Source organism: Mytilus californianus, unplaced genomic scaffold, assembly GCF_021869535.1.
Source record: "Mytilus californianus isolate M0D057914Y unplaced genomic scaffold, xbMytCali1.0.p SCAF_2, whole genome shotgun sequence".
In the NCBI taxonomy this organism is placed as follows: Eukaryota; Metazoa; Mollusca; class Bivalvia; order Mytilida; family Mytilidae; genus Mytilus; species Mytilus californianus.
In genome coordinates this window covers 93,347,283-93,373,906 of record NW_026262668.1, presented here as the reverse complement: position 1 = coordinate 93,373,906, position 26,624 = coordinate 93,347,283, and the positions used below count along the sequence as shown (strand labels likewise).

The following is a 26,624-nucleotide window of genomic DNA, read 5'->3' as shown; positions in this document are numbered from 1 at the left end:
GTAAAATAAGGCGATGTAGTATGATTGCCAATGAAACAACCACCATCATCGTCATCGTCATCGTCGTCGTCGTCGTCATCGTCATCGTCATCGTCATCATCATGTTCTGGATTCCAAATAATTTCGAACCTTGTATTTTTACTTATTATATTGTATTGTTGAAAAAAAAAACCAGCCTTTAGATGTCAAAGTAGTTTATTCAACATGGAATGATTCAATACGACATGTACATCTGAATAATTTCTAGTGGCTACTGGTCTAATAATTGTGAACATGTTATCTAATAGAACATAACTAGTAATAATCATAAGTCATTGATGAAATTTAGCGTCGTGCCTTTCATGACATCCCTGTAATTTCTGTCAAAGATTTCATTTTGGGAAACTGTGAACCAGTTCTTCCAATCACCAACTTGACCTGTAATATAATTATAATCATTATCATAAGTGTTGATCACGTTGTTATGTGCTTAATTCAGTTTATACAATTCAATTATCTGCAATATTGTTTACGATCAATTTTTTATCATACATTATTCACAAACTCATTTCCATTTGCAGATGTATTACCAATTATTCATATGTATACTACTATTTGACCAATAACATTACATGGATTTATTTAAGGCTAAAGATGCAAGAATCAATAAATTGCAAAAATATTTAGTAACTAAGGTCTTTCATTTTCCAAAAGGGAAAGACCTTACTGTATTTCTTCTGAATTTTATTTTTTTTCCGCCAAACTTTGACAAAGTTAGCAGCCTTAACCGTAAGACAAGTCGCTTTCATGTTCACACTTTGTATCGGTGTCACAAATACCTATCCGGAACTCACCTTGTGGGTCGTGAAATTTTGTCGGTCTGGAGTTATCTTCCCGAAAGCATAAAACCTTGTTAGTGGATGAACATCGTAATCGTAATTGGTAGACAAAAATCGAAAGCTGAAATTTGTTCAAGAACTCACCCTGGTACTTTGTTACATTCGGATGGAAAAGATTCAAAGACTCCTTGATAGGGTTATGCCCCTTTGAAACGTTGAACACTAAAACTCAGAAGCCGTAAGTCGTAGACATCTTCACCAATGATCATCAATTCATGTGACCTTGAACATGCATCAAGGTCAAATTCTAAAGTTAACTTTGGCCTCTCACCATAAACTTTCTTAGGAGATAATCTCAGAAACCATTATACTTACAGAAGTCTTGAATAGTGGAAAATGTTAAGGTCATTAAGGCCGAAGAGATTTGACTTTCCGTAAAGGGCACAACTCCCGTTAACGGTTTCTGAACTCTTAAACCAAAGGTCCTAGACCCATGGAGTCGTTTGAAATGACACTAGGGACCAATGACCGTGACAAAAGTCACATGGTCAAAGGTCAAATTCATGTCTCAGATAGCAAATTTTGTCTTTTGACCCTATTTCAAGGGTTTTATGTGTGTTTTCAAGCTTTTCAATGCATTCTACGTCTATCTAAATATATACTTTACATTTTGAAAAGGAAAGACCTCTGTATTGTTCACGAACAATTGACATTTTAATAGTAAAATGTTTTTGCCTCTGACTAAGAAGTGCAAATAATAATTACCCTTTCTATAAAGTGTTGATTGACCACCTTCTGTCATAAATGATGTTGGGTCTATTCTATTGGCTTTCAAATTGTCAAAACTGCACTTTTCAGCTATGGTTTCTGCTAGTTCTTTCGAACAGGATGTTTCAAGGAAATCTGCTATTTTGAAAATGTTTCCAACTAAATCCTAAATATAATGATAATGATGAGATCCAGGTAATAGTAAACATAAAATAGTAAAGGGCAATTAGCCACGATATAGACAAAACATTTAAATTTTATTTTTTGTTTTGCTTCAAACATTTATAAATGGGGAATATTGAAATAATAATTATTTATTAGCAGTCAGTTTTATTAAATTTGGTCATTATAAGTCAAAAAACATCGCTGAGTCAATAAATTAACCTCATTTGAATTCGTATTCATGCGTCCTTTAAATCAATCCTAAGCTCTCGGAGATGAGTTATGTACGGGCTAGGCATGCTCAGTTATTAATAGAAGAATTGAAAAGTAAAACAAGGGAGCCTACAGGAAGAATCATTTCTTGAAAGATTAGGCCCACGAAGAAAAATCCTTCTTATACAGGTAAAACGATGATTTACATGTTTTTATATTATATGTGACACGAAATCAAACAGACCTAGGCAAATTATCATTGGACGATTGTCGTGCTTGTCTGTCTATTTATATTCATATTTGTGTTTATATCAGGTGATATGGCCATCGACAGCCTTCAGAGGACAGTCTGGGGTTTAATTAATAGTGTCCAGTTTAAAATCCGTACGACATAATGAAACATTATAACGACTCTAGGCATTGTTTCTTTTGGACGTTTTGTAAATTGGATTTAAAAATGTACATTTTAGCATAGTATCCATAAAATTTGATTTAAATCGGTGAACATGAATTTTACAGCTAATGCCCCTTTCAGACAGGTTCTTGCTTTCTTGATTACAACTAGGACAGTCGCTATACATTTGTAAAACACTGGATAAATGACCATCTTGAAAAAAAAAATCTAAAATAATAACAGGTTGTTTTGTTGTTTCTTTTGTCAAAAAATATCATAAGTATGAAATGAATTATTATATATGCTAAAAATTGGGACTAATACACTCTTACTTTTATCCATGAAGTAAATATTTTGGATCGATCTAGGGTCGCGTATTTGCTTAAATGACAAGAAAACTGTGTGTCTATTTTTTTTTTTTTATTTTGAAATTAAATCCATGATCATTGATGAAGTGATCTACAAAGGGACAATGTTTGAAAGGAGTATTTAAAACTGTATTATAAAAGCATTCCAAAGAAAATATTTTTCATATATTTATAGAATACATAATTTATTCAAATGTTCTCTTATATCCTTAAGGCATCGTCCCCTGGTATCAACTGCATTCGAGTTATCTATGATGCTACCTTGTTTGCTTTTGATACAGGTAGGAGCGAGACATTTACACATATTTGACATGCCTATGGTCCATTAGGTATCACCCCTGGTGTCAGCTGCCTTTAGGAAACCATAATGCTTTCCTATTTGCTGCTGACACAGGATGGCCCGTATAGACATCCTTAACTTCTTTTTTTGTGGCTTGTTGATTATATGTTCATCTAAACTAATTATGTGCTATATATAGAATCATGTGCATAACAGTGTAGCCGAGACCATTGATTGGCGCGCAAAAATATCCCATTGACTGGGTCAAATTAGGTGAACGTTCGTCTGTAACGCCCAAAACTCACGACGTGTTTATTATAGACATTTAAACTGTGAGGTCACCAAAGGGTCTCAACGCCTAAATAAAATAATTCGAAAAACTAATCAGGAATAACCTTTGTGTTTTGATTTATATTGAATACTTACACTGAACTGCGGTCAAGCTTAGCGAAAGGTCGTGCAACATAATCAGTCAAGTATTAGATACAATACAAAGGTAACAAAGAAACAGGCCGGTAACAAGCGTTGCCGGATAGTTTTTCTGCACGAGTAGTCAGGTCAAGGTCCGAGGCGATAGCCGAGGACCTTGACCTGACTACAAGTGCAGAAAAACTATACGGCAGTTTGTTTCCGGCCTGTTTTTTGTTACCTTTGTTTTGTATCTGACTTGTACGACGTTTCAAGAAAGTAGTAGTACATTTTGCATTTAGAAGAGGTAGCAAAATTAAACAGATTAGAGACTTAAATGACCATATACAAGTTAATGTAAGTTACAGTTTAAACAAACTTTTTTTTTCACTTTCCTTCAGCCGAGAGTTTTTTTTTCTCAAGAAATTCAAAAATCTAATAATTTTATAAAAAAGAAACATATCAAGTAAAAGATGAATGTCGTACACATTTGAGACTTTTTTAAATGCAACTTCGCAAGTAAGTAATGTAGGAAAAAGATTTAAGAGGTAAGCAAGCTAACATTTGATTTTTATTTGGGGAAAAACGACAAGGGGGGGGGGGGGGGGTTAAACATTTAAAATAACAGGCTTGATCCTTTTTTTTGTTGAAAAAATGCAGGATGTGCCATTCCATTCCCCATTCCCCCTTAAAAAAATAATTAAAATCGTCCGTTTGCTCCCAAATATATGAATTCAATATATATGATTTCAATAACAGTATAAATGTATAAAAAGAACGAAGTTCTTATTTCATTAGTGAATGAAATGTTATGAAAAAATAGATTTTGGCTTGTTATTAGATATATATAGGCATATATTTTGGTTTTTTTTTAAATTTTCATGCTTGTAGGTCTCTAATAGTATTGATCAGGATTAAACACGTGTCACAATTATGATCCAATCGCAGCTTACCGTCCAAAATTGGTGACATAAGTTGAAAGATTTTCTTCAAGATTTGCTGCCTATTTGGGCGTGTATTACACGGACACTTATTATTTATAGGATCAATCGTGCATTGGTGAGTTGATAGGGATTTCATCTTTTGATTAGATTTGATTTTTTTATGTTTATATATTTACTGTCTTTTATATTGAAATATAAACGTCGGTACCAGCATTTCTTTACTTTCAGCATTGTCCAGAATACTATTCATGTCCATATATTGAAAAAATACATTTACGGACCGACCATTTAGCTTCAAAAGGGGTATGTTTTTTTTTTTCTGAGGAAGAAAATTAATTACCTTTTCAACGATATCACCAAATATTTTTTTCGAAATTAGCACTTTAATATACTGTACTCGGAAAATCAGGAATCAGAACATTATTTTGTCATCTGCTTGACCACACTATATTTTTTCTCATAAAATTGGGAATCAGAATATTTTTTTTGTGGAAAAAAACATAACCCCCCTTTTGAAGTTAAATGGTCAATTCCGTAGTGTACTGATATGAATAGTAATATACTGGAATTGTTTGAAAAAAATACAGTTATTTGATGCCAACGTAAATATTTTAAACAGACAGGAAATATGTCGGTGAAACAAAAAGTTCAAATCTAATCAAAATTTAAAGTGCCCATGAACTCACTGATCATGCACGAGTGATTCTATTCATAAAAAGTGTCCGTGTAACAACTAAAAAGTGTCCGTGTATCATCTATAAAGTGTCCGTGTAACACCCGTTAATGTACTGTTTTTCTATAGCTCTGCTGGGGGCAAAGTCGTACAAACAAACTTTATTAGATTAACTCGTTAAGGAACGATCGTTTTCATTGGTCAATTCAAACCTTCGACCTCACACCTGCGAAAATAGAACACGCGTACTATAAATCTGAATGGACTGATCAGTATTCACGTAGCCGGTCAAGGTCGTTAAAAACTTCCATCGTCGTATTCCCGAACATGATTGTGTTCTTGATTATCGCATGGCAATTCTAGTTTTTATACATGTGCATGTAAAATTTTAAACTTTAATCTTAACAGTCACGTCGAAATATTTAATTCAACTGTCTCCTCTCAATTGGTCCTGGATTAAGGGAGCTTCCATTTTATTTTGATTGGGGGTGAAGGACTTGGATGAAACATTTTGTCCTGCATTTTTTTTAGTTGTTATCTCTGTCCTGTCTTTCTATTTTACAGTCTGTTAGGTCCTGACTATATTTATTCGTTTATCCTGATTTTTTACATAAATCGTCATCCTGCCTTTTTTTTGTCAAGTTGCTCACCCTGCCTTATCTTTTATTCAATGGACTTGATGAATTAACGTTGTACTTGAAATGTAACCGTACTTAACTACAAAAATAACCAAATTACATACTTAAGATATTGCTCGATTTTTATAGTAAATGGGTTTGTGTTATAAACTGTCATGTTCATTATTCATATTCTTTCATAAGTTTTAGGATAGTGTGATTTTTTTTCTGATTTAGTTTACTTGATTTTGAAAAAAAAATCCCGAAATTCTAAGTAAATTCAGAACATGTAACCAGCCATGCTTTGTTTAGAGAAAAAATGGAGATGGCAAACCATGGCACAGTGGAAGGAAATGTACTTTATAAACTCCAGCGATATACTTTCTTAATTTATAATTAACTGTTTTGCTATCCTCGGTTGAAAATTATATATTGTAAATATTTAAATAGTTGCATAGAAAACAATCAGTTTTAAACAGTGTGGTTATTCACTAAATGTATTGATAAAAGGTGACTCCATTTTTGTACATACTTTTACAGTAGTCATCCTTAATTTCTTAATATTTCGTTTATAAGTTTATCATACATGTATGATTTTGTATTTCATTTTAATACGCACGCATGCCACACGTTACTTTGGCGGATTGTTCAACAATGTTATGCAAAGCTCTATTCTTACGGTATGAAATTAAAGGATAAATTTTCAACCAATCAAAATCGAAAACAGTACATTTATATAGTTCCTTATAAACTACGACATTTCTCACAAGTATTTATTTATTTTTTAGTTCCACACATGCAAAAATAAAATCTTCGCCGATGAAACATTTCAAACCTTTTTACACCAACATGCCTTCACTGAATTCATTTGAATTTCGTGGTGACCATGATAGTACATTGCATAGTACATCTATATTCACGTGCACACATGGTACGATCTTTCGGGGACAATTTGCTCGTTTATGACACGTCATTTCTGAAGACCAAACGCTTAGCTTCTTTATTTTCGTTTTATAGCATGAAAACAATAAAAGAGGAATGTGCAACCCATCATAAATTTGAAATGGATCAGTATTATGAGATCCTTATTATAAGTAACTACGACATTGTCAGGATAATAACCTAGCGTCAATATGAAAGAAATTAAAGTGGTTCATACATTCATCCGTATAAAAGCGGCACATGTATTTTATTTTATTCTTATATTTTTCATAGTGCGGTACAAGTGCTGCATGCATAAAGAATATTACTTAACACAAATTATTAGTATAATATTTCGACCCCACTATTTGAAATTCACAAAATACTTATTTAATTATTTCGACCAAAAATCATTGTTTTTTACGTTCGTAGTAACGTAGTACATTCCATTGTCGGTCACCTGTGTCAATTCACGTGCACACAACAATTGTTGTTGTATTTAAATCTTTCGGCCAATGAAGTGAGACGTTACAAGTTGTTTGTTTGTGATACGCCAGAATGTTATCAATGAATTATCAATCGCTAAACTTGACTGCATTTCAGTGTAAACGTTCTTTACTTGTGTTTTCGTTATGTTTTGATAATCAATTTTTATGACATCGCACGTTCTTTCAACAACAAAAAAAGGATTTAACTGGCTTTAAAAGTTACAATGCATGTGTTGATTATTATCTTTTTTTTCGGACGTCAAAGCGATTTAACAATTGCGGTTGCATGTCCAATTATATGTCATCTTTTAACTTTTATCTGGTCAAAATTTTATTTTAGAACGAATGCATGATCAACTTTAAAAAGTGTGCGTACACAAAACATATAGACAAAATATACTTCTGTCCTGTCTTTTTCGTACTTGCAAGTTATTAGACAATAAAAAGGCTATTTGGATCAAGCCTTGTGGAATTTGCATTTACGTTTTTGAATAGGTAAAATGTATAGTTTGGTGAACTTTTCTGCTAACTACTATACTTGTGAAAAACCCTTGGCAACAGAAACATTTTCAGCTTTTTTTTTAATCGACCCAATTTACATAGTAATGGACGACTTCGTACATTTTATGATCGCAAATAAAATATGTATATAATATACTGTGCACTGTAGTTCGTATATATACTGAAACCCTTTGGCAACCCCACAGTTTAAATGTTTATAATAAATACGTCGTGAGTTGTGGGCGTTACAGACGAACGTTCACCTAATCTGACCCAGTCAATGGGATATTTTAGCGCGCCAATCAATGGTCTCGCCTACACTGTTTTGCACATGATTCTATATATATATATATATATATATATATATATATATATATATATATATATATTTATGTCTATTTTTGGCTGTTTGTTTGTTATCTATATCAACCACACTTGCATTATAATGCATTATATATTTAGAATTATGGGTTCTTTATCTATATAATACTTTAAGAACTTAAATTGTTCTTTATTTTGTTTTTTGTTTTTTTATCTCATTGCTTGTATTGTATTGTGAAAATTATTGATGTTGTAATGTGTATGCCCTATGTGGCCCATAATTGGAAATAAAATATTCTTCTTCTTCTTCTTCTTCTTCTATAAGTGTTGCACTGTGATAAATATAACTATCCGTGATATATCAAAGCCATTTCCTACCTTTTTCATGTCTTCATAATACAACTGTAAGATGTTATTATGACCTAGTTGCTTTTCCCATTCTTTAGTATGCTGATACCATCCGCCGTAAAGTACCCCTTCACAGAAATAAACATGATAATTTTAATAGTTTTTACCTTTTTTTTAACAAATTAAAAGAATTTGATTTAGAAAAGGAGATGTGGTATGATTGCAAATAAGTCCTATAATATAAGACTTTATAGGCCCATATCGTTTGCTTTCAGCGTTTATACTCGGATATTTTTTTCTATCAATGAAAATATCCTTGGTTCAGTATTGAAAGTAATAGACCAAAAGACAAAGATTTGAATAATTCCAGGTCACTGTACAGTCTTCAACCATGAACAAACTAATACTCCATATTAAGCTATAAAAGGCCTCGGTATGACAAAAAGTGAAAAAAAAGTTTACAAAAGAAAACTAACGGCTTCAAATATTCTATAAAAATGAACGAAACCCAAATATGACAGACAGCAAACAACGACAACTACTGGATTACAGACAAGCATATAAAGAATCTGGCCGGATTAAACTTTTTTGTTGGTGCTCAAACCTCCTCTTTCCTGAGACAGTGGTGTAAACACATAAAGACAAAAATTTAAAAATCAGTTGAAAATGGCAAAGTTTTACTTAGTATATCAATTTATAATAAATTGTTTGCAAATAAAAGCAATTTGCCATGTGTATTTTAATCTTCTGCCATTTTCGATTTCGTACCTAGAATTCATTGAAATAGTAATTAATTCAAAGCCTTACGTAAAAGTCTGTATTTTAGTTTTACAGTGTTAAGTTCTTAAAAAGCCCTGTATTCGATCTGCAGTAATTTAGCTGACATATTTGGAATGGACACAGTTAACGTTAAAATCATATACACTTTCGTATTGTTACTGTAAATAATGTCCATTGGTGTAAATTAAAGTACTCTCCAGTATTTCGCTTTTTTATTTCACTACATTCAGAAACAAATTTCTGACATTTGTGGTGAATGAAGTTGAATTATTATGTTATATAAGTCGTGTGTACAAACCTTCGTCTTTAATAACCTTCTTTTCAAAAAATTCCTCCCACGACAAATGTTTTCCAATAGCTGATTTCCCCTTTTCAAAATTATACAAGGAAACGAAGAGATCTTTAGGATTTCTCTGAACATACACTATCTTTCCTTTTCCGTTCTGAAGCTGACTAGGGAGGTATCGATATGGCATATGTGTCATGAAAAGTCTTGGTGATGGAATCTTAGTTAAAATATCTAATGGGTCGCAGATTTCTAAAAGGCCTTTTTGTTCAACCCATAAGTTGTAGCTTGTCGACTGAGAAATTAACATGGATAAAACTTCATGTGTCCAGTTTGTTCCTACAAAAAAATCTCAAATTAGTGAATAAGTCAGTCTAACTTTTTCTGAATATGATATAGCTGCTAAAATCAACAAAGTATCCAAAACGATCTTGACTTTGTTATATATCTGTACCATTACTCGTTTTCGTGAAGGCAATCACTTTCTCTTCGTCTTCATATATACATCAACAGCGATCCAATTACACAACACACACCAAAAATGATATTTAAAAGGAACACATTCTAGCAAACGTACTAAAACAAATATGGAGATCAACATGTAGTGTACGACTGAATGGCTGTAGATTAATGCTTAATTTTAGTGACTGTGACCATTCCTCAATACGGTATCATTATATGAGGTTGTCATTAAGGGTTTTGTAGATGGAAGTCTAGTATTCTATAGAAAAAATTGTCGAGATTAAAGTATTTCACTAAACCGTTTTCGATTGTGTTAGGGCTTTTGATGAAGACAAGACAAGAAACTTTATAAGCCTCAAATACTCTCAGTGTACAGAAAATTCTATAAACATAAAAAAAACAATATTTGCATTGGTGACAAAGAGACAAATACTATACACAAAAAACACCAAAACAAAAAATAATGCAATTTGAAGAATGCATTGTTAGCAGAAAAAAAGTCCATTAATCATTGAGATTACAATAACTTGTTATATATATTTAAAAAAAATCATAGCAACATTTTTATACAGCTGTACATTGACATGTCCTTTAGTTTACATAAAATTATGTTTGATTTCAGCTGTAATATGTGGGAACGAGCTTTTTTCTTAGTTTGACTATATTCTTGAATTGTTACATATGAATAGATACATGTAGTGAAACTCATCCTCTATGGAATTCTTGCAAAGATAACAAGTTCTGTTCTCTGCATAAATACCTGACCATTTGCATGCGATTAATTTGATTCAGATAATTAAGTAAGACTAATAACAGAATTCTTTCTGGGAATAAAATCTACCTATTGACGAGTTTATACATTGATCAACTAACTTTGCTTGATCATTGACTCTAACACGGATCTATCGATTGAACTTTGATCCTATCATAAACAAAAATTGTCGTAGTTTAGATTTATGAAATAACGCCGTATCTCGATAGAGAGACTTATAAGTTTGTTGATAAAAAATAGGTTTTTTCCCGAAAATTCTGATATCTGCATGGATAAAAAAGCTCGTTACATATTAATTGTATGAGATTTTTTTTCGTTTACGTGCCATATTTTGACAAATTGTTTGAACATACAAGATAGCTCTTGATATATATTTGATATATCGATATTTGACTATTGTTGACCTTTAGATCTCTTTTCTAATTGTATTTTGTTATTTGGTTCGTGTCTTAACGTATACCCAATCTCTCTTCATTTGGACTGTGCAAAATAATTTAAGGATCACTACCGTTTGAAAATACTGGTATTGGTTTATTGAAATTTGCCATTTTAAAATTATGTATCTCTCTCATACATATCAAGTTACTCGTTGTCGGGGTTTGGTTTTACTTTTTGCCATTTTGGTATTATCAGCTCTTACTCAACGTTTGTATTAGATTTTGGATTTTCAAATATGTTGGCCTCCAGCATCACTAAAGTGACATGAATTGTGGAAATGCGTATCTGGTGCAGTAAACATTGGTACCGTCAATGTTATAACAGTATCGACTTCATAGACTTTTGCAACGAGTTAAGTCAAAGATTAAAATGTTTCCAGCTGTGTTTTTTAAGAGATAGATTGTGTTGGTTACCTTATTGCAGTGGGAATGTGTCTTGATGATCCTTAACTTTTGAGGTTTAGTATACATATATGTATTTACTTATATTACCTGCTTTTGGAAAGGAGCAAATAAAGACATCAGTATCACGACATTCCATGTCTTGTTTTTCTTTGAATTTTTTTTCTGAATCAGGACACAATCCCGGAAAAGGTGGCCACATCACATTATCATACATAAATGGCCCTCCCATTTTTCTAATTTTTTCTCCAAGGCTTTTCATATCTCTGAAATGAAATTTGATATATGTTTAATAATTTTTGCTAAATAATCAAATGCTAACCTATTTACATTGAAGTGCCCAAAAAGGCGGAAGCCAGGGCCGACCGTGCAAGACCCTCATGGGTAGTCAAGGTCGTTAAAAAAAACCCTCGTCGTCGATGGCGGAGGCGCTGCAATGAACAACAATAATTGATAAACACAAGTTTTGTGAATACAACTTATCTTAAACAGTCTGGTAGAAAACGTTAATTTCAGCAATTAAAATATGCACTAACGTTTAAAACTTGTTCTACCTTTGTAAATGAATCAAGAATGTTTTGCCTTTAAAATTATATCATAACAAATTGTCGTTCAACCTTATGAACCATGGTTATCAAATGAGGCCAACGTTGTGCGATATTTGTTTTGTCTTCATGTAGCTTATTTATTTTAGGATTTTGAGGAGACATTTAATTATTAGTCATTTGTGAATGCAAGTTCAAAATAAAAGCACTCTACACTGATATGAAGTTTGCTTGATAATTGATGAAAATAACACTTTGTAAAATTCGTGTGTCCGAAACACCTTTTCTCAATTTACCTTCTTCAGGAACGATTAAGCTTAAACATTTGAAAACCAGGGGATGTTAATAAGAAGAATGATTAACAGCTATATGACATAGAAGGACATAACATAAATAACCAAATTCATTTAAGGTCAACTTTGCCTGAGGGAGTGAAAAACTCAACAAGATTTTTATTTTGAAAATGGCGTCAAACTGTTTTCTGCATTTAGTTTATTATGTGGTGTATCCTTCCTGGCTGCTTATTTATTTTTAGAATAAACCCATGTGAAGATCGAGATATGGACATTATTTACAGAAAAGTAAATTCTTCAAGTAAACTAAAAGTTAAAAACTTATTATGATCAATTTATTTCAACTTATGTCGAATGACTGACAAAATGTTAATTATTTTTTAAGATGACCGATAGCGGAATGAAAAGCACATATCCTTGCTAATCTCATTATTTTTTTCGTATATTTTCGGGTCTTGATTTATGTTACATGTACTTACTGCTTATACAAAATAAAATAGAGCATAGTAAAAACGGTAAAAAAATACTTATCATTAACCATCTGTTTCAGTCATTAAATCAATTTTGCAAAGGTGAAATTGGTCGTTGCAAGTAGTCCAAATCAGATTAAATGTTACTGCTGAAATATATATCAAATAAATCACACTGTTAACGATAATCAATTGACGATAGATTCTACATGTACATTGTGATTTCATATACATGTATAAGAAAAATGAAATCATTGGACACTATCTATTTTTTCTACTTATGTCAGATTCATTAAAGCATTCTTCTTATACTAAGTAATACAAAATTAAAGCTATAAGGAAAGAGAAAAATCTCGTATAAATAGAACATAGAAAAAAACTTACTTGTTTGCACTTTCCATCTCTAAACATTTATGGTATTCAACAGAAACATGTTAGTGTATTTATATTCTACATAGAAATACCTATGAGTGTTACACATGACGTGTACAATTTAAAAGTTCAGAAGGTGGAATGAAATGGGAAGAGTTTATATAGGTTCATAACAAACGATGCTAACCTGATTTTTTAGTATCAATGATCTTATTTCGTCATGCATGTACTTATAATGAATTATGAGATGATGGAATGAGATGCGTCCTATAGGACCTGATTGTATAGTATCAATGATTTAATCTTTTGTGTATATTTATATAACAAAAAAAATAAGTCAGGAGCCTGTAATTCAGTGGTTGTCGTTTGTTTCTGTGTATCATATTTGTTTTGCGTTCATTATTTTGTACACAAATTAGACCGTTAGTTTTCTCGTTTGAATTGTTTTACATTTGTCATTTCGGGGCCTTTTATAGCCGACTCTGCGGTATGGGTTTTGCTCATTGTTGAAGGCCGTACGATGACCTATAGTTGTTAATTTCTATGTCATTTGGTCTCTTGTGGAGAGTTGTCTCATTGGCATTCATACCACATCTTTTTATTTTTATATTAACATTACAGACTGACAGGGTAACATATTTTATTTCGTCATCCAATAATCGATTTATAGTATAAAATCGAATTAAGCTTTGTGCGTATATGTTATTATTAATAACATAACATAGACATCTGTCATCTAAAGTAAATTCATTATAAGTACATGCATGACGAAATAAAATGTGTAACCCTGTCAGTCTGTAATGTTAAATCTGTTTTTTTATAGATATACACAAACGATTAATCATTGATACTAAAAATCAGGTTAGCATCGTTTGTTATTAACCTATATAAACTCTTCGCATTTCATTCCACCTTCTGAACTTTTAAATTGTACACGTCATGTGTAACATTCATAGGTATTTCTATGTAGAATATAAATACACTAACATGTTTCTGTTGAATACCATAAATGTTTAGAGATGGAAAGTGCAAACAAGTAAGTTTTTTTCTATAGTTCTATTTATACGAGATTTTTCTCTTTCCTTATAGCTTTAATTTTGTATTACTTAGTATAAGATAAATGCTTTAATGAATCTGACATAAGTAGACAAAATAGATAGTGTCCGATGATTTCATTTTTCTTGATATGCGATCACAAAGTACACGAAGAATGATCTATCGTTAACAGTGTGATTTATTTGATATCTATATCAGCATTAACTCTTAGTTTTATTTGGACTACTTGCAACGACCAATTTCACAGTTGCAAAACTAATTTAATGACTGAAACAAATGGGTAATAATAAGTATGTTTTCAGTTTTTACTGTGCTATATTTTAGTTTGTATTAGCAGTAAGTAGATGTTAATTTTGTTTTTAAGACTTGACACCAACAAGAAAATGGAGCTTATTGGTGGTCCATTTATGTATGATGGTTTAATCTGGATCCCTTTCCCAGGGCTTTACCCAGAACCCGAGAAAAAATTTCAACAGATAAGAGATATGGAGTGTCGTGAGTCAGACGTATTCCTGTGTTCCTTTCCAAAAGCTGGTGAGTGTTCCTTAGCATGTATAACACATATAAAGAATAACAACTCTAGCTCAACCATTGGCTTTAAGAACAATTAAAACCTTTGTTTCTGTTCATATCAAATGATATTTTAAATCTATATTTCAAAGAGTTATATCAGTTTCTTTCGTTCAAATAATTATTCATTCTGCATTCACTTCACCAAATAAAAAGTCAGCTGTATATTTGCAGGCACACACTGGACTCACGAGATACTATCGATGCTGCTCTCCGGTTCTGTACAATACAACCAGTACAATACAATTGAAAATATGCTTGAAGCAGCTAGCACATTAGACAAAATTAATAGTGCTCCTTCCAGAAGGCTACTTATAACACATTTACCGTACAAATACCTCCCCGAACAGTTGCGAAACGGAACAGGAAAGATAGTATACGTTCAAAGAAATCCGAAGGACCTTCACGTGTCAATGTATAATCATTTAAAAGGAAAGGGAATTATGAAAGAGGGTACTACATGGAATGAGTTTATTGATCAAATATTTACCGGTAAATGTAAGTTAAATTATTACTGTAGAGCTATTACATTTTTCAACTGGGGGCAACACATGAATGGTTACTGCCCATTTGTTGATTTTAATCACACATTAAAAGTAGTTTATACATTTTAACATAATTCTTAATTTCATTTGAAGAATGTATGTTTGATTTTTTATCGTTGTTGGACTTACATCCAGTGACAAATATTGCAAGCATATTCAGGACTAGAACACGTTAACAATTAATCTAATAGAATGGTATTACAAAGGGGGTCGACCGTGATGAAGAGTGAGAAATAGAATGTCACTAAAAAGAGAATATCTTGGATAGGTACAGGAAATTTGCCTTGCAACAGGCCACCTACCGACCTCTCAAAGAGTTTTTGCAAGGATTCTTTAAATGCAGAGAGTGTACCACTCTCCCTACACGAGGCATCGGATTTAACGTCTCAATTCCAACAGAACGTGAAAGCATACCCCACAAGGACAACCCTCTATGAAAACACTTATACGTCTGCTTAAAGTATGAATGGAAGTTTTCACATCATCAGACAATGCTTTCATTCACAATAAGCCTGTTCAGTTCACATTATGGAATTAATCCTGGGTTCTTCTATGTTTTTTTTTTTACTGAAGTCATTTTAGCAACATTGTTTTCCAGATAGAATCTACCGGAATTGTTTCAGGGATTTTCCTCATATTTTTTTTCTGAGTTATGAAATGCAATATAGTCTTTGTTCAAAATTAGTGTACACAATTGATTTGGTAAATTTTTAATTGAATCTTTCGCTTTTCAATGAACGCCTTTGTTTTAATATCGTTTTAAAATAGTTTTCGTCTGTTTCATCGAGACTAAATTGAAATTAACACAATAGGTAAGTTCTGCTTTCGACTACCACTTGAAACGAGGGTATGTTGGATAGGAGCAGAAATTTTGCCATGCAGCAGAACACCATACGGACCCCTCAAAGAGTAGTTGCAGGGCTTTTAAAGGGTCAAGGGTCAACTTTATATATCCGGGTTTTGGCATTGAGTCATGTTTGTATACTTGTATAAATACGGAATATTTCTAATGTGCTGAAAAATTTAATTTAAACATCATACCTACATCAGCAATTCAGATCGTTTTATTGTACAAAGGTTTCCTTTCCAATATTGATTTTTCATTTAGATTTTCTATCCTCCCGCTCTGTCTGAGAAAACTGAATAAAAGCAAATCGGTGTTTGCTTTAACATTTTATGTGCTCTGTTTATAGTGAAAATGTTTGGTGGATGGTTTGAGTTCAGTAAAGATTGGGAAACAGAAATAAATATTAAGAAGAACATATTGCCATTATATTATGAAGAGATGAAACAGGTAAAACAGATAAACATTCTAGGTTAAGTATTGTCATGTTTCAAGTTGGTGTTACTAGTTGTTTTTAAATAACTACACGGAAACTATTTTGCCATATAACGGGTAAAATTTAAGAAGTAAATAATTATCCTAGTCAGATAGAATTGCCCGGTAACCCTTCAGACTAAATTGAAATTAATAAGTTTATTACCATTTCCATATAAAAGTACCTATGTTTTGAAATAATGTCAGTTTATCCCGGTTTGCATTTTATAGTTGTTTAAAATCCACGATAGTAGTTATACCCTGGAATTTATTCTGGCAGTTCTACCCTGGAAAAGTTATTTTTGGCAGTTCTGCCCTAGAATAAATCCTGACAGTTCTGCCCTAGAACAGTTTTGGACAGAAATAGACTACCTTTGGTGTATTTAGCAACACCTTTCGGAATTTTTGGTCCTCAACTTCGTACTTTATTTGGCCTTTTTAACTTTTTTGATTCGAGCGTCACTGATGTGTATTTTGTAGACGAAACGTGCGTCTGGCGTAATATTTTTTAAAACCTGGTATCTTTGATGAGTTTAATTAATAAGAACAGATTTTAACAGTTCTATTTAAGAACAGATTTTAACAGTTCTATTTAAGAACAGATTTTAACAGTTCTATTCAAGAACAGATTTTAACAGTTCTATTCAAGAACAGATTTTAACAGTTCTATTCAAGAACAGATTTTAACAGTTCTATTCAAGAACAGATTTTAACAGTTCTATTTAAGAACAGATTTTAACAGTTCTATTCAAGAACAGATTTTAACAGTTCTATTCAAGAACAGATTTTAACAGTTCTATTCAAGAACAGATTTTAACAGTTCTATTCAAGAACAGATTTTAACAGTTCTATTCAAGAACAGATTTTAACAGTTCTATTCAATAACAGTTTAACACAGTTCTATCTAAATTATACGAACCAATTGTATAAATAATATTCATTCTGCATCATCATGATTGTGGAGGAAATATGAACACACATTTTGTTTTGATCCCAAACTGAAAAGCGTAGTCATCATTTTTTTGCTCAGTCTTTCTGTCAATTTTCTGACATGTTCAGTAAGCTGCTCAAACATATTTCTTCGGGTCTGATTAGATCTGTTTTACAAATATTAATATAAAATATAACAACAAACCAGATTATACTGATAACAAATGATTATATCACTACAATATAATAATTATTACGGTGAGGTTGAATTCCCTGTCATTTATTCATCATCCACACAGGAACTTGTCTCAGAAAAAAATATATCTGTGTACCTTAACCTACGCAGTCAATATAAAGAATGATATTTATCTGATCTTAACAAATATACAAAACAAAAATGAAATAACAAGCCTATTATGTCTTAAAGAATTGAATTAGATGTTCAGACTTTTTTAATTAGTTTTATATTGTCAGCTTTTGTCTATAAAAATGATAGAAAAATTGAAAAAATACATTATTAAAACCTTAGGACAATAAGAATTCATATAGAACCACATTAAATCTGCTACATGTAACACTATAAATCATATAATTTACTAGAAGTTCAAATTTTCTTCAAACAAAGGGATGGACAATTGTTATTTTAAAATATTGACTGACAGACATACAGAAAGTAACATTTTTGTCAATACCCAAACAAAAGAAAACAATCATTCAAAAATTTGACCTTTTTTCCAGGATATAACAGGAAATGTATTGAAAACGGCTGAATTTTTGAACGTGCCATGTAAAAACGAATTTGCCATGGAAGTTGCAGATCAATGCAGTTTTGATAAGCTGAAGAACAACAAATTAGATTATACAGCTTTATTGGATAAGAACAGAAAGTCAACCCTATTTCGAAAAGGTATTTAATATATAATATATAATAAAAATCAAAGTACTGAAGAACTGAACATCGGATGACCGCAAGTTCTGGTGGATGGTCTCCGAAAAAAAATCATATCTCTATACCTGAAAGTTCAGTTATATATATAGCAGATCATCTCTCGAGATATTCTTCCGCATGCTTTAACACAAATTTTCGGTATTCATGATTTGTTACTGATATATATATATATTTCTCACGACAAAACATGTTCATATCATTTATATCTATGTTTTTGAAAAATATTTTCATGAGTATTCATTGAAGAAATGAATTATAACAAGCGATAAGGAATGTTATTTTGCACTCGATAATATCCGTGTATTTATACGAAATACATTCGGTTATCAGTCAAAAGAGCTAGGAAATTTCTGAGGCAACATAAAACCGGTATGACCTCTCAAGGTCACATCCGATATAACAATGCATCTAATATGAACGAGTATAATTATATATGCAGTTATCATTGATTTATTATTCTTGTGTGACACATACACACCCTATAAAAAGTATGATGTTGTACGTAAAAGATAAATATTAGAGGGTATTTCTCAATCTACCATTTATTATAATGTTGTTAATAGAGCTAAAACACATAAAAATACTGATATCTTTCAACAGCAAGGGGTGTGTTAATGGCAGACTCACTAATTCAGTAAAAGTTATCTTTCTTCCGTTGCTATCACAATTTAAAATACTTACTGGCCTCTCACAAATACTACTGATTTCAATTAAATTTTATGTCAAGACTCCATGGACCCTATCAGTGTTGTTTCTGATTATTTTTTTCTTGACCAACTAACAGATGTCTTATCTAGCTTCCTGTAATATCGAGCACATTTTGACGCTGCTTTCAAAATTATGTGACTTTTTTTATTTCCTTTTTCAAGTTATTGGTCATCCTTTTTGGTAATTATACTGTGAGTATAACTACGGCTTAACGTCTAGACAGGCAAAGGTGAAGGGTCCTTGCGCATGTAAAACTAGTGTAACCCCAACATGTTCTGCCCGTACAAAGTCACGCACTTATCTGAACTACATGTCGTTCGTTGTTGTTTGTCTCTATGAAATAAGGAGATGTGGCGGTGTTGCCAATATGACAACTATCCATCACAATTATAATTCATCTTACGGCCTTCACATATAAGCAAAACCAGTACCGTTTAGTAAGCTATAAAGACCCTGACATGAAAAACTTGATTACCTCTGGTTTGTGGAAGGGGTTTGTGTTGCTTAGTCTTTAATTTTCTATGTAATGTTTTGTGGACTTGTTTTTTCTTTCCGTCGTGTTTTTTTTTTTTGCAATGGCGTTGTCAGTTTCTCTTCGACTGACGAGTTTTGAATGTCACCTTGGTACCTTCCGCATCTTTTTTTTACTCATCTGATCGGCACGTAGTACACACATTGTTTTTACAAAAAGCCCCTCCACTCTTAAAGCAAACCACAAAGTATCAATCAACTCGTAGTAACTTAAACCTAGTTCATGGCTAATTTTAAAATATTAGTATCGACAGAATGTACAAATAGAGACTATAAGTAATCTTAATTGTATAGTAATACATATATATTTACTATTGAAAATGAATAAATTGGTGTGTAGAAAACCGCCGAGATTCAAGTATTTTCAGATTTATGCATATCTTTGAGCAAATGTATAGGTGAATTAATTTCAAAATTACTTGCAGGTCAGGTAGGAGACTGGAAGAACTGGTTTACGGTGTCGCAAAATGAGTGTTTTGATGCATTGTATGATGATGAAATGAAAAGTTCCAATCTAATGTTCACGTTTGAGCAATGATAAATTGCTATGATGTAAGTGGACTTTTACAGGACTAGTTTGCCATAATACATCAATAATTTTCGATCAAATCTGCAACCGATCTCAATATTTGAAAATAAATTGCAGCTATATGTACTTTATCAGTCCATACTGGTGTGTGTTAAGTTATGTACCTTTTGAATGTATGTTTGATATTTTTTCTCTCAATTATTTACATGTTTTTTTTTATATATATCATTTTATTAGATATAATAAATAACGCAATTTACGTGTTAACATATTTTTGTGCATTTCATGTGTACAAGTGTATTTATGGTTTTAATCAATGTCTATTGTATTTCATTATTGCAAAGTTACTTATTTTAAAGTTAAGACATACACTTGTTTTGATTTTTATATTCGACTTGTCTACACTCTGAGCGATGTAGAACATGGTGTATGGTAAGAACTGTTGTCTAGATTCATAGCGTTTAAGTTAAGAACATGGTATGTGGTAAGAACGGTTGTCTATACTCTGAGTGATATAGAACATGATCTCAAATGACGACTTACGGGGAGGTCGGGCTTGCAGGTGTAGTCACTTCGATGACCATTCATGATGAAGAATGGTCATCGAAGTGACTACACCTGCAAGCCCGACCTCCCCGTAAGTCGTCATTTGAGATCACCTGGGCACGCCCAAGCTGATTTCAAAAACCTTACAATCACAATCATAGACCACAACGAGGGTTGGTCAAGGGCCGAAAGACTTGCTCGGGAAAGGTTTTGTATAAGAAAGATAAGGACAGTTTCCCCAGAGGGCATAAATGAAAAAAACATAGAATGAGTCACTCATTTTCCCTACCATCACTCATTTTCCTGACATCATTTGTTTCCAGTTACTCCGGCTTCCTTACTTGACTCTTACAGTTTTAAGGATTCTTTTGGATATTTTGGAATTTTACTAGTTTAAATACCAGGGTTCTTTTCATTTGGTAGGGATGTACAAGTACGCATCCACGTCCAATTTTTTAAACTTAGCCCAAATTTACTATTATTTTTTCTTTTCATTATAAAACTGCTATTTATTTGGAATGATAAATACGCAGCCTCTGTTTGTCATATTTTACCAGCTTATATCGATCAGTGCTGTTTTTTTGGGAATGTATTTACACGCAGTTGTTGTAACATCTTAACTGACGTCATTTTGGAATTTTAGAGTTGTGCCAGTTCATACTATTATAATAATTACTATTTTCATTTTAGGCATGTCTTTGAGTCGTTTTTTGGAAATTTTAAAAATTTATTAGCGTCTCTACATATGATGTTCGGGTGAAACTGTTTCACTTTTTTTATTGTATAGAATTCAAGATTGCTATAGTTTAATAATCAGAATAGATTTATCTGATTCATTTTACATCGTGCTCATACTGATGAAGGATATCTGTTATCCGAAATATTTATAGTTACATTTGTTCGTTTATTGTCATTTTTTTGGTGATGTTGTACCCTTTTAGACTGGTTATATATTATATTTTGTAGTGTACTGTATCACATTTATATGATCCATCGCCCCGTAAGATTTATCGTTGGCTATTATTCAGTCATTTTATATATATATATATATATATATATATATATATATATATATAAATAAGTCAAAATTGAAAACAACGTTCAAACCTATGATTGCGTTGGATAAAAACCGCAATTTTTATACGTGTGCATGCAAAACAAATTTCTTGGTAGAGGGGTCTAAATACAGCACGAACAACATTTTCCAAAAGACCAAATGAGTGAAAAAGTATATTTTAACAAAATGCATTTGACTAGCAGGTAGAACAACATATGTTCTTAAACCCTACTGACTGTCATTGGCGATTGCCAAATAAATTGATCACCAGATGTAACAAAATGGATCTTAATATTAATTTAATACCAAACAGAAAACAATAAACTTGCGGAAAAGATGGTAAACCACAAACATGAGGTGCAAAAATTTGTACACCATATCCGGATTTCGACAATTAATGTCTCTTTAGTGGTGCTAGGGATCGAAACGGTACTTGGAAGGCCATATAATTTACCTCAATTTAGGATAGACTCTTGAATTTTGAGTCGAAATATTTAGACCCCTCTACCAAGAAATTTGTTTTGCATGCACACTTAAAAAAATTGCGGTTTTTATCCAACGCAATCATAGGTTTGAACGTTGTTTTCAATTTAGACTTGTATATATATATAATATATTTAAAAACAATGGTAGACACCAATTATTGTGCAAACTGGTTCATATGCCAATTAGTAAATTACATAATATTTATAACGAGTTTGAAAAAAAATCATGTTTTAGTCCAATATACATGTTTTCACGTATCATTACAGCTGTTTGTCACCATAGACTATTCCCTCGAATAAACAAAGATCATAAAAGGTATTTTCTTAGAATAAAATACATTTACATTATTTTTTCTAGTATTTTTAATGACTCTACCGTTCAAAACATTATACCTCCATATTTTGACAATTAAGAACCACCTATGATTTCTTATACGTATACAAAAATCCAGTACACGTTTAATTTTTAATTATGCGTCAGTTACATAAGACGTCAGTATAGAAATTATTGCTCCTATAAGTTATAAACATTCGGGATAAAAAGATAAAATTTTGTTTTCCGTCGAAAATAAATTGGAAAGTGTGTCGTCAGGTCATTAAAGATTCTTTTTCATCCTATTGTAAAAATTGGTGTAAACAAGAGAAATCTGACAAAAAGTCACTTGATTCATATTTCAATATTAAAATGTCTAAATATTGTAGATATCCGCATATCACATTTTGAAAGTAATTAAGAAATAAACAAAAGTAAGTAATATTTCCAATTCTAGGACTAAAAACAAAATTTAAGTAATCGCAAAGCATTTTGTGTTCGTACCTGCCGACAAAGCAGCCAACGATGTGGTGGTGGTATGACGTAAATACGTCACGGAAGTCCTTAAGAATGAAATTACTCATTCAAATTCAAGACCTTACACTCCATACATAGTCAAATGGTAAATAACCATGTCACTACCACCGCACAGCTAGAGGACTCATCTGAAATTTGAAAGTCCCTACTATGTATTGACATCCTAAACTACACACAAAAAAAAACAAAACAAAAAACGTTCATATTTTGTTCCCTCTCGGATTCTAGTAAATGTTCTACTTCTAATCGTTGTTGGCTGTTAATTTGTCCCCTTACTTCTGTTACAAAACTTGTTATTAATTTTTGTAATAAAGCATATGAAAGTAATGCAATTAACTTTTTTTGGAGTATCATAAACTATTTGGATGTTTTGGATAAATTACGTGCTTTTGATGGCCCGTTTAATTCGGTTGACAGTTATGATATTTTCGACTCTATACACTATATTACCATATGGTAGCAGATTTAATTGCTTCAAATCATACAACGGTTCTTTTGTAATGAAAACGGGAAATATGCTACTCCGTGTTGAAGGCCTCACTATGATTTAGGGATGAAGAACATCAATGAAAGCATTGTTCCTTTGTTTTTAATGTGTTCGGTTTTTTTTGCTATGCATGTACTGATTTTGTGTCATGGATGGATACCCATATTCTTTGCTTTTCTATTATTATATATGCTTACTGGAATGATGTGATGAGATGATTAAAGCTTTAAACTGTCTTCTTGACAACACATATGTACGTTTCGGCAATAAAGGTTACCGACATTATGTAGGTATTCCGATGGACACAACTGCGCCCCTTTAAGACTTGTTGTTGTACTGTTATGAATCACAGTTTATGGCCAAACTCAGTAAAGATCCGTTTGAATTACATTTAATTGATAAATTTAAAACATTTACAGTGATTGGCAGTGGCGGATCCAGAAAGTTGGGGCCCACTGACTGCCTAAGAGGGAGCCCACTCCAGTCATGCTTCAGTGATTCCCTTTATAATCAACCAAATTTTTCCAACAAAAAGAGGGGACGGGCCCCCAGCCCCCCCCCTCCAGTACAAGTTTAATTTTTAATTATGCGTCAGTTACATAAGACGTCAGTATAGAAATTATTGCTCCTATAAGTTATAAACATTCGGGATAAAAAGATAAAATTTTGTTTTCCGTCGAAAATAAATTGGAAAGTGTGTCGTCAGGTCATTAAAGATTCTTTTTCATCCTATTGTAAAAATTGGTGTAAACAAGAGAAATCTGACAAAAAGTCACTTGATTCATATTTCAATATTAAAATGTCTAAATATTGTAGATATCCGCATATCACATTTTGAAAGTAATTAAGAAATAAACAAAAGTAAGTAATATTTCCAATTCTAGGACTAAAAACAAAATTTAAGTAATCGCAAAGCATTTTGTGTTCGTACCTGCCGACAAAGCAGCCAACGATGTGGTGGTGGTATGACGTAAATACGTCACGGAAGTCCTTAAGAATGAAATTACTCATTCAAATTCAAGACCTTACACTCCATACATAGTCAAATGGTAAATAACTATGTCACTACCACCGCACAGCTAGAGGACTCATCTGAAATTTGAAAGTCCCTACTATGTATTGACATCCTAAACTACACACAAAAAAACAAAACAAAAAACGTTCATATTTTGTTCCCTCTCGGATTCTAGTAAATGTTCTACTTCTAATCGTTGTTGGCTGTTAATTTGTCCCCTTACTTCTGTTACAAAACTTGTTATTAATTTTTGTAATAAAGCATATGAAAGTAATGCAATTAACTTTTTTTGGAGTATCATAAACTATTTGGATGTTTTGGATAAATTACGTGCTTTTGATGGCCCGTTTAATTCGGTTGACAGTTATGATATTTTCGACTCTATACACTATATTACCATATGGTAGCAGATTTAATTGCTTCAAATCATACAACGGTTCTTTTGTAATGAAAACGGGAAATATGCTACTCCGTGTTGAAGGCCTCACTATGATTTAAGGATGAAGAACATCAATGAAAGCATTGTTCCTTTGTTTTTAATGTGTTCGGTTTTTTTTGCTATGCATGTACTGATTTTGTGTCATGGATGGATACCCATATTCTTTGCTTTTCTATTATTATATATGCTTACTGGAATGATGTGATGAGATGATTAAAGCTTTAAACTGTCTTCTTGACAACACATATGTACGTTTCGGCAATAAAGGTTACCGACATTATGTAGGTATTCCGATGGACACAACTGCGCCCCTTTAAGACTTGTTGTTGTACTGTTATGAATCACAGTTTATGGCCAAACTCAGTAAAGATCCGTTTGAATTACATTTAATTGATAAATTTAAAACATTTACAGTGATTGGCAGTGGCGGATCCAGAAAGTTGGGGCCCACTGACTGCCTAAGAGGGAGCCCACTCCAGTCATGCTTCAGTGATTCCCTTTATAATCAACCAAATTTTTCCAACAAAAAGAGGGGACGGGCCCCCAGCCCCCCCCCCCCCCCCCCTAATTCCGCTTCTGATGGGTGATATTTTTGCTTTATATAATCCATAATTTTCGAATTTTACTGATCGAATTCACCGAAAGGTAATTAGATTTAATAAATCTAATACAAACAACAATATTTTTCTTTATCTGTAGTAGAGAATTGATAAGAAGTAGTGGATTCGTAAACGATAATCAACGAGCGACTTTAGTCGCAAGTTGATTATCGTTTCCGAATCCACTACTTCTTATCAATTCTCTAGCTTAACCCATTTCTATTAAAACGACTGTCTGTTTTACGTTTTGACAATGAATCAACGATATTTCATAAAAATAGTTTAGTATTTTGTCTTTTTTATTCTATAATAGCTGGAAATGATTATATCCACACGGTTCGCATCTATAATTAGACATTTGACAAGTTAAAATAAGTTTAAGATAACTTAAATGGGGTGTTAGCTCCCCTTTTTAACACCAGATTTTAGTTTTGTATATACATATTTCATTTAATGTTTAATCATTACAAATTATTTATATTGAATAGATTTTGGTATATTTAATTTATTCAAAAAGACATATATTAATATACAGAATTTATTTATCTTGTTTTGAAAAGTTAAAAAATTTTAATTACCAAAATTTAGAACCTTCAAAATTTATATATATAATATTTAGCAACATATTTTGTTTAATTGAAGACTAAACACCGTTAAGCCGTTCTTAGTCAAAAAAATATTGATAAGGTAGATGCCATAAATCTGCCATTTCATAATGCTCAAATTCATGTTGCTCTCCTAAAGTATTAAAATTACGATTGTGCTTACGATTTAAATTGAACAATTATATTCAAATCTGTTTAAACTGTTTCCGTTTCATTAAGTAACGATTATTTTAACGTTATAATTTCATTTGGCATATATCGTTCACCGGTAAATAAACTAGTTTTATCTGAGGTACGCATTCTGAATCCCCATCATATTGCTCTTGCTACGGATGTACAATGAATAATTATCTTGATTTCAT

At 32.0% G+C, this 26,624-nt stretch overlaps 2 protein-coding genes across 2 annotated transcripts; one reads left to right on the top strand and one right to left on the bottom strand.

Annotated features, from left to right (window-relative positions):
• Positions 1-177: 177 nt before the first annotated feature.
• LOC127730420 (amine sulfotransferase-like) lies at positions 178-13,155 on the bottom strand. The gene is made up of 6 exons (XM_052238832.1): positions 13,056-13,155; positions 11,454-11,629; positions 9,303-9,629; positions 8,255-8,352; positions 1,584-1,752; positions 178-417 (listed from the first exon to the last, which is right to left on the bottom strand). Exons 1-6 carry the CDS (start codon positions 13,070-13,072, stop codon positions 305-307), a joined length of 900 nt encoding a protein of 299 aa, XP_052094792.1. The 5' UTR covers positions 13,073-13,155; the 3' UTR covers positions 178-304.
• An 829-nt stretch (positions 13,156-13,984) lies between these two features.
• Positions 13,985-20,450, top strand: LOC127730421 (sulfotransferase 1C2A-like). The gene is made up of 6 exons (XM_052238833.1): positions 13,985-14,079; positions 14,464-14,633; positions 14,844-15,167; positions 16,408-16,508; positions 18,201-18,369; positions 20,076-20,450. Exons 1-6 carry the CDS (start codon positions 14,063-14,065, stop codon positions 20,186-20,188), a joined length of 894 nt encoding a protein of 297 aa, XP_052094793.1. The 5' UTR covers positions 13,985-14,062; the 3' UTR covers positions 20,189-20,450.
• The last annotated feature ends 6,174 nt before the right edge of the window (positions 20,451-26,624 follow it).

Bases quoted from the DNA above. Each gene is read 5' to 3' on its own strand.
- LOC127730421 (XM_052238833.1), top strand. The intron at 16,509-18,200 runs GTAAAACAGATA...CCTTTTTTCCAG, and splicing joins ATTATGAAGAGATGAAACAG to GATATAACAGGAAATGTATT. The intron at 18,370-20,075 runs GTATTTAATATA...AATTACTTGCAG, and splicing joins GTCAACCCTATTTCGAAAAG to GTCAGGTAGGAGACTGGAAG.
- LOC127730420 (XM_052238832.1), bottom strand. The intron at 1,753-8,254 runs GTAGGAAATGGC...CATTATATTTAG, and splicing joins ATTATGAAGACATGAAAAAG to GATTTAGTTGGAAACATTTT. The intron at 418-1,583 runs GTAATTATTATT...ATTATATTACAG, and splicing joins ATCAACACTTTATAGAAAGG to GTCAAGTTGGTGATTGGAAG.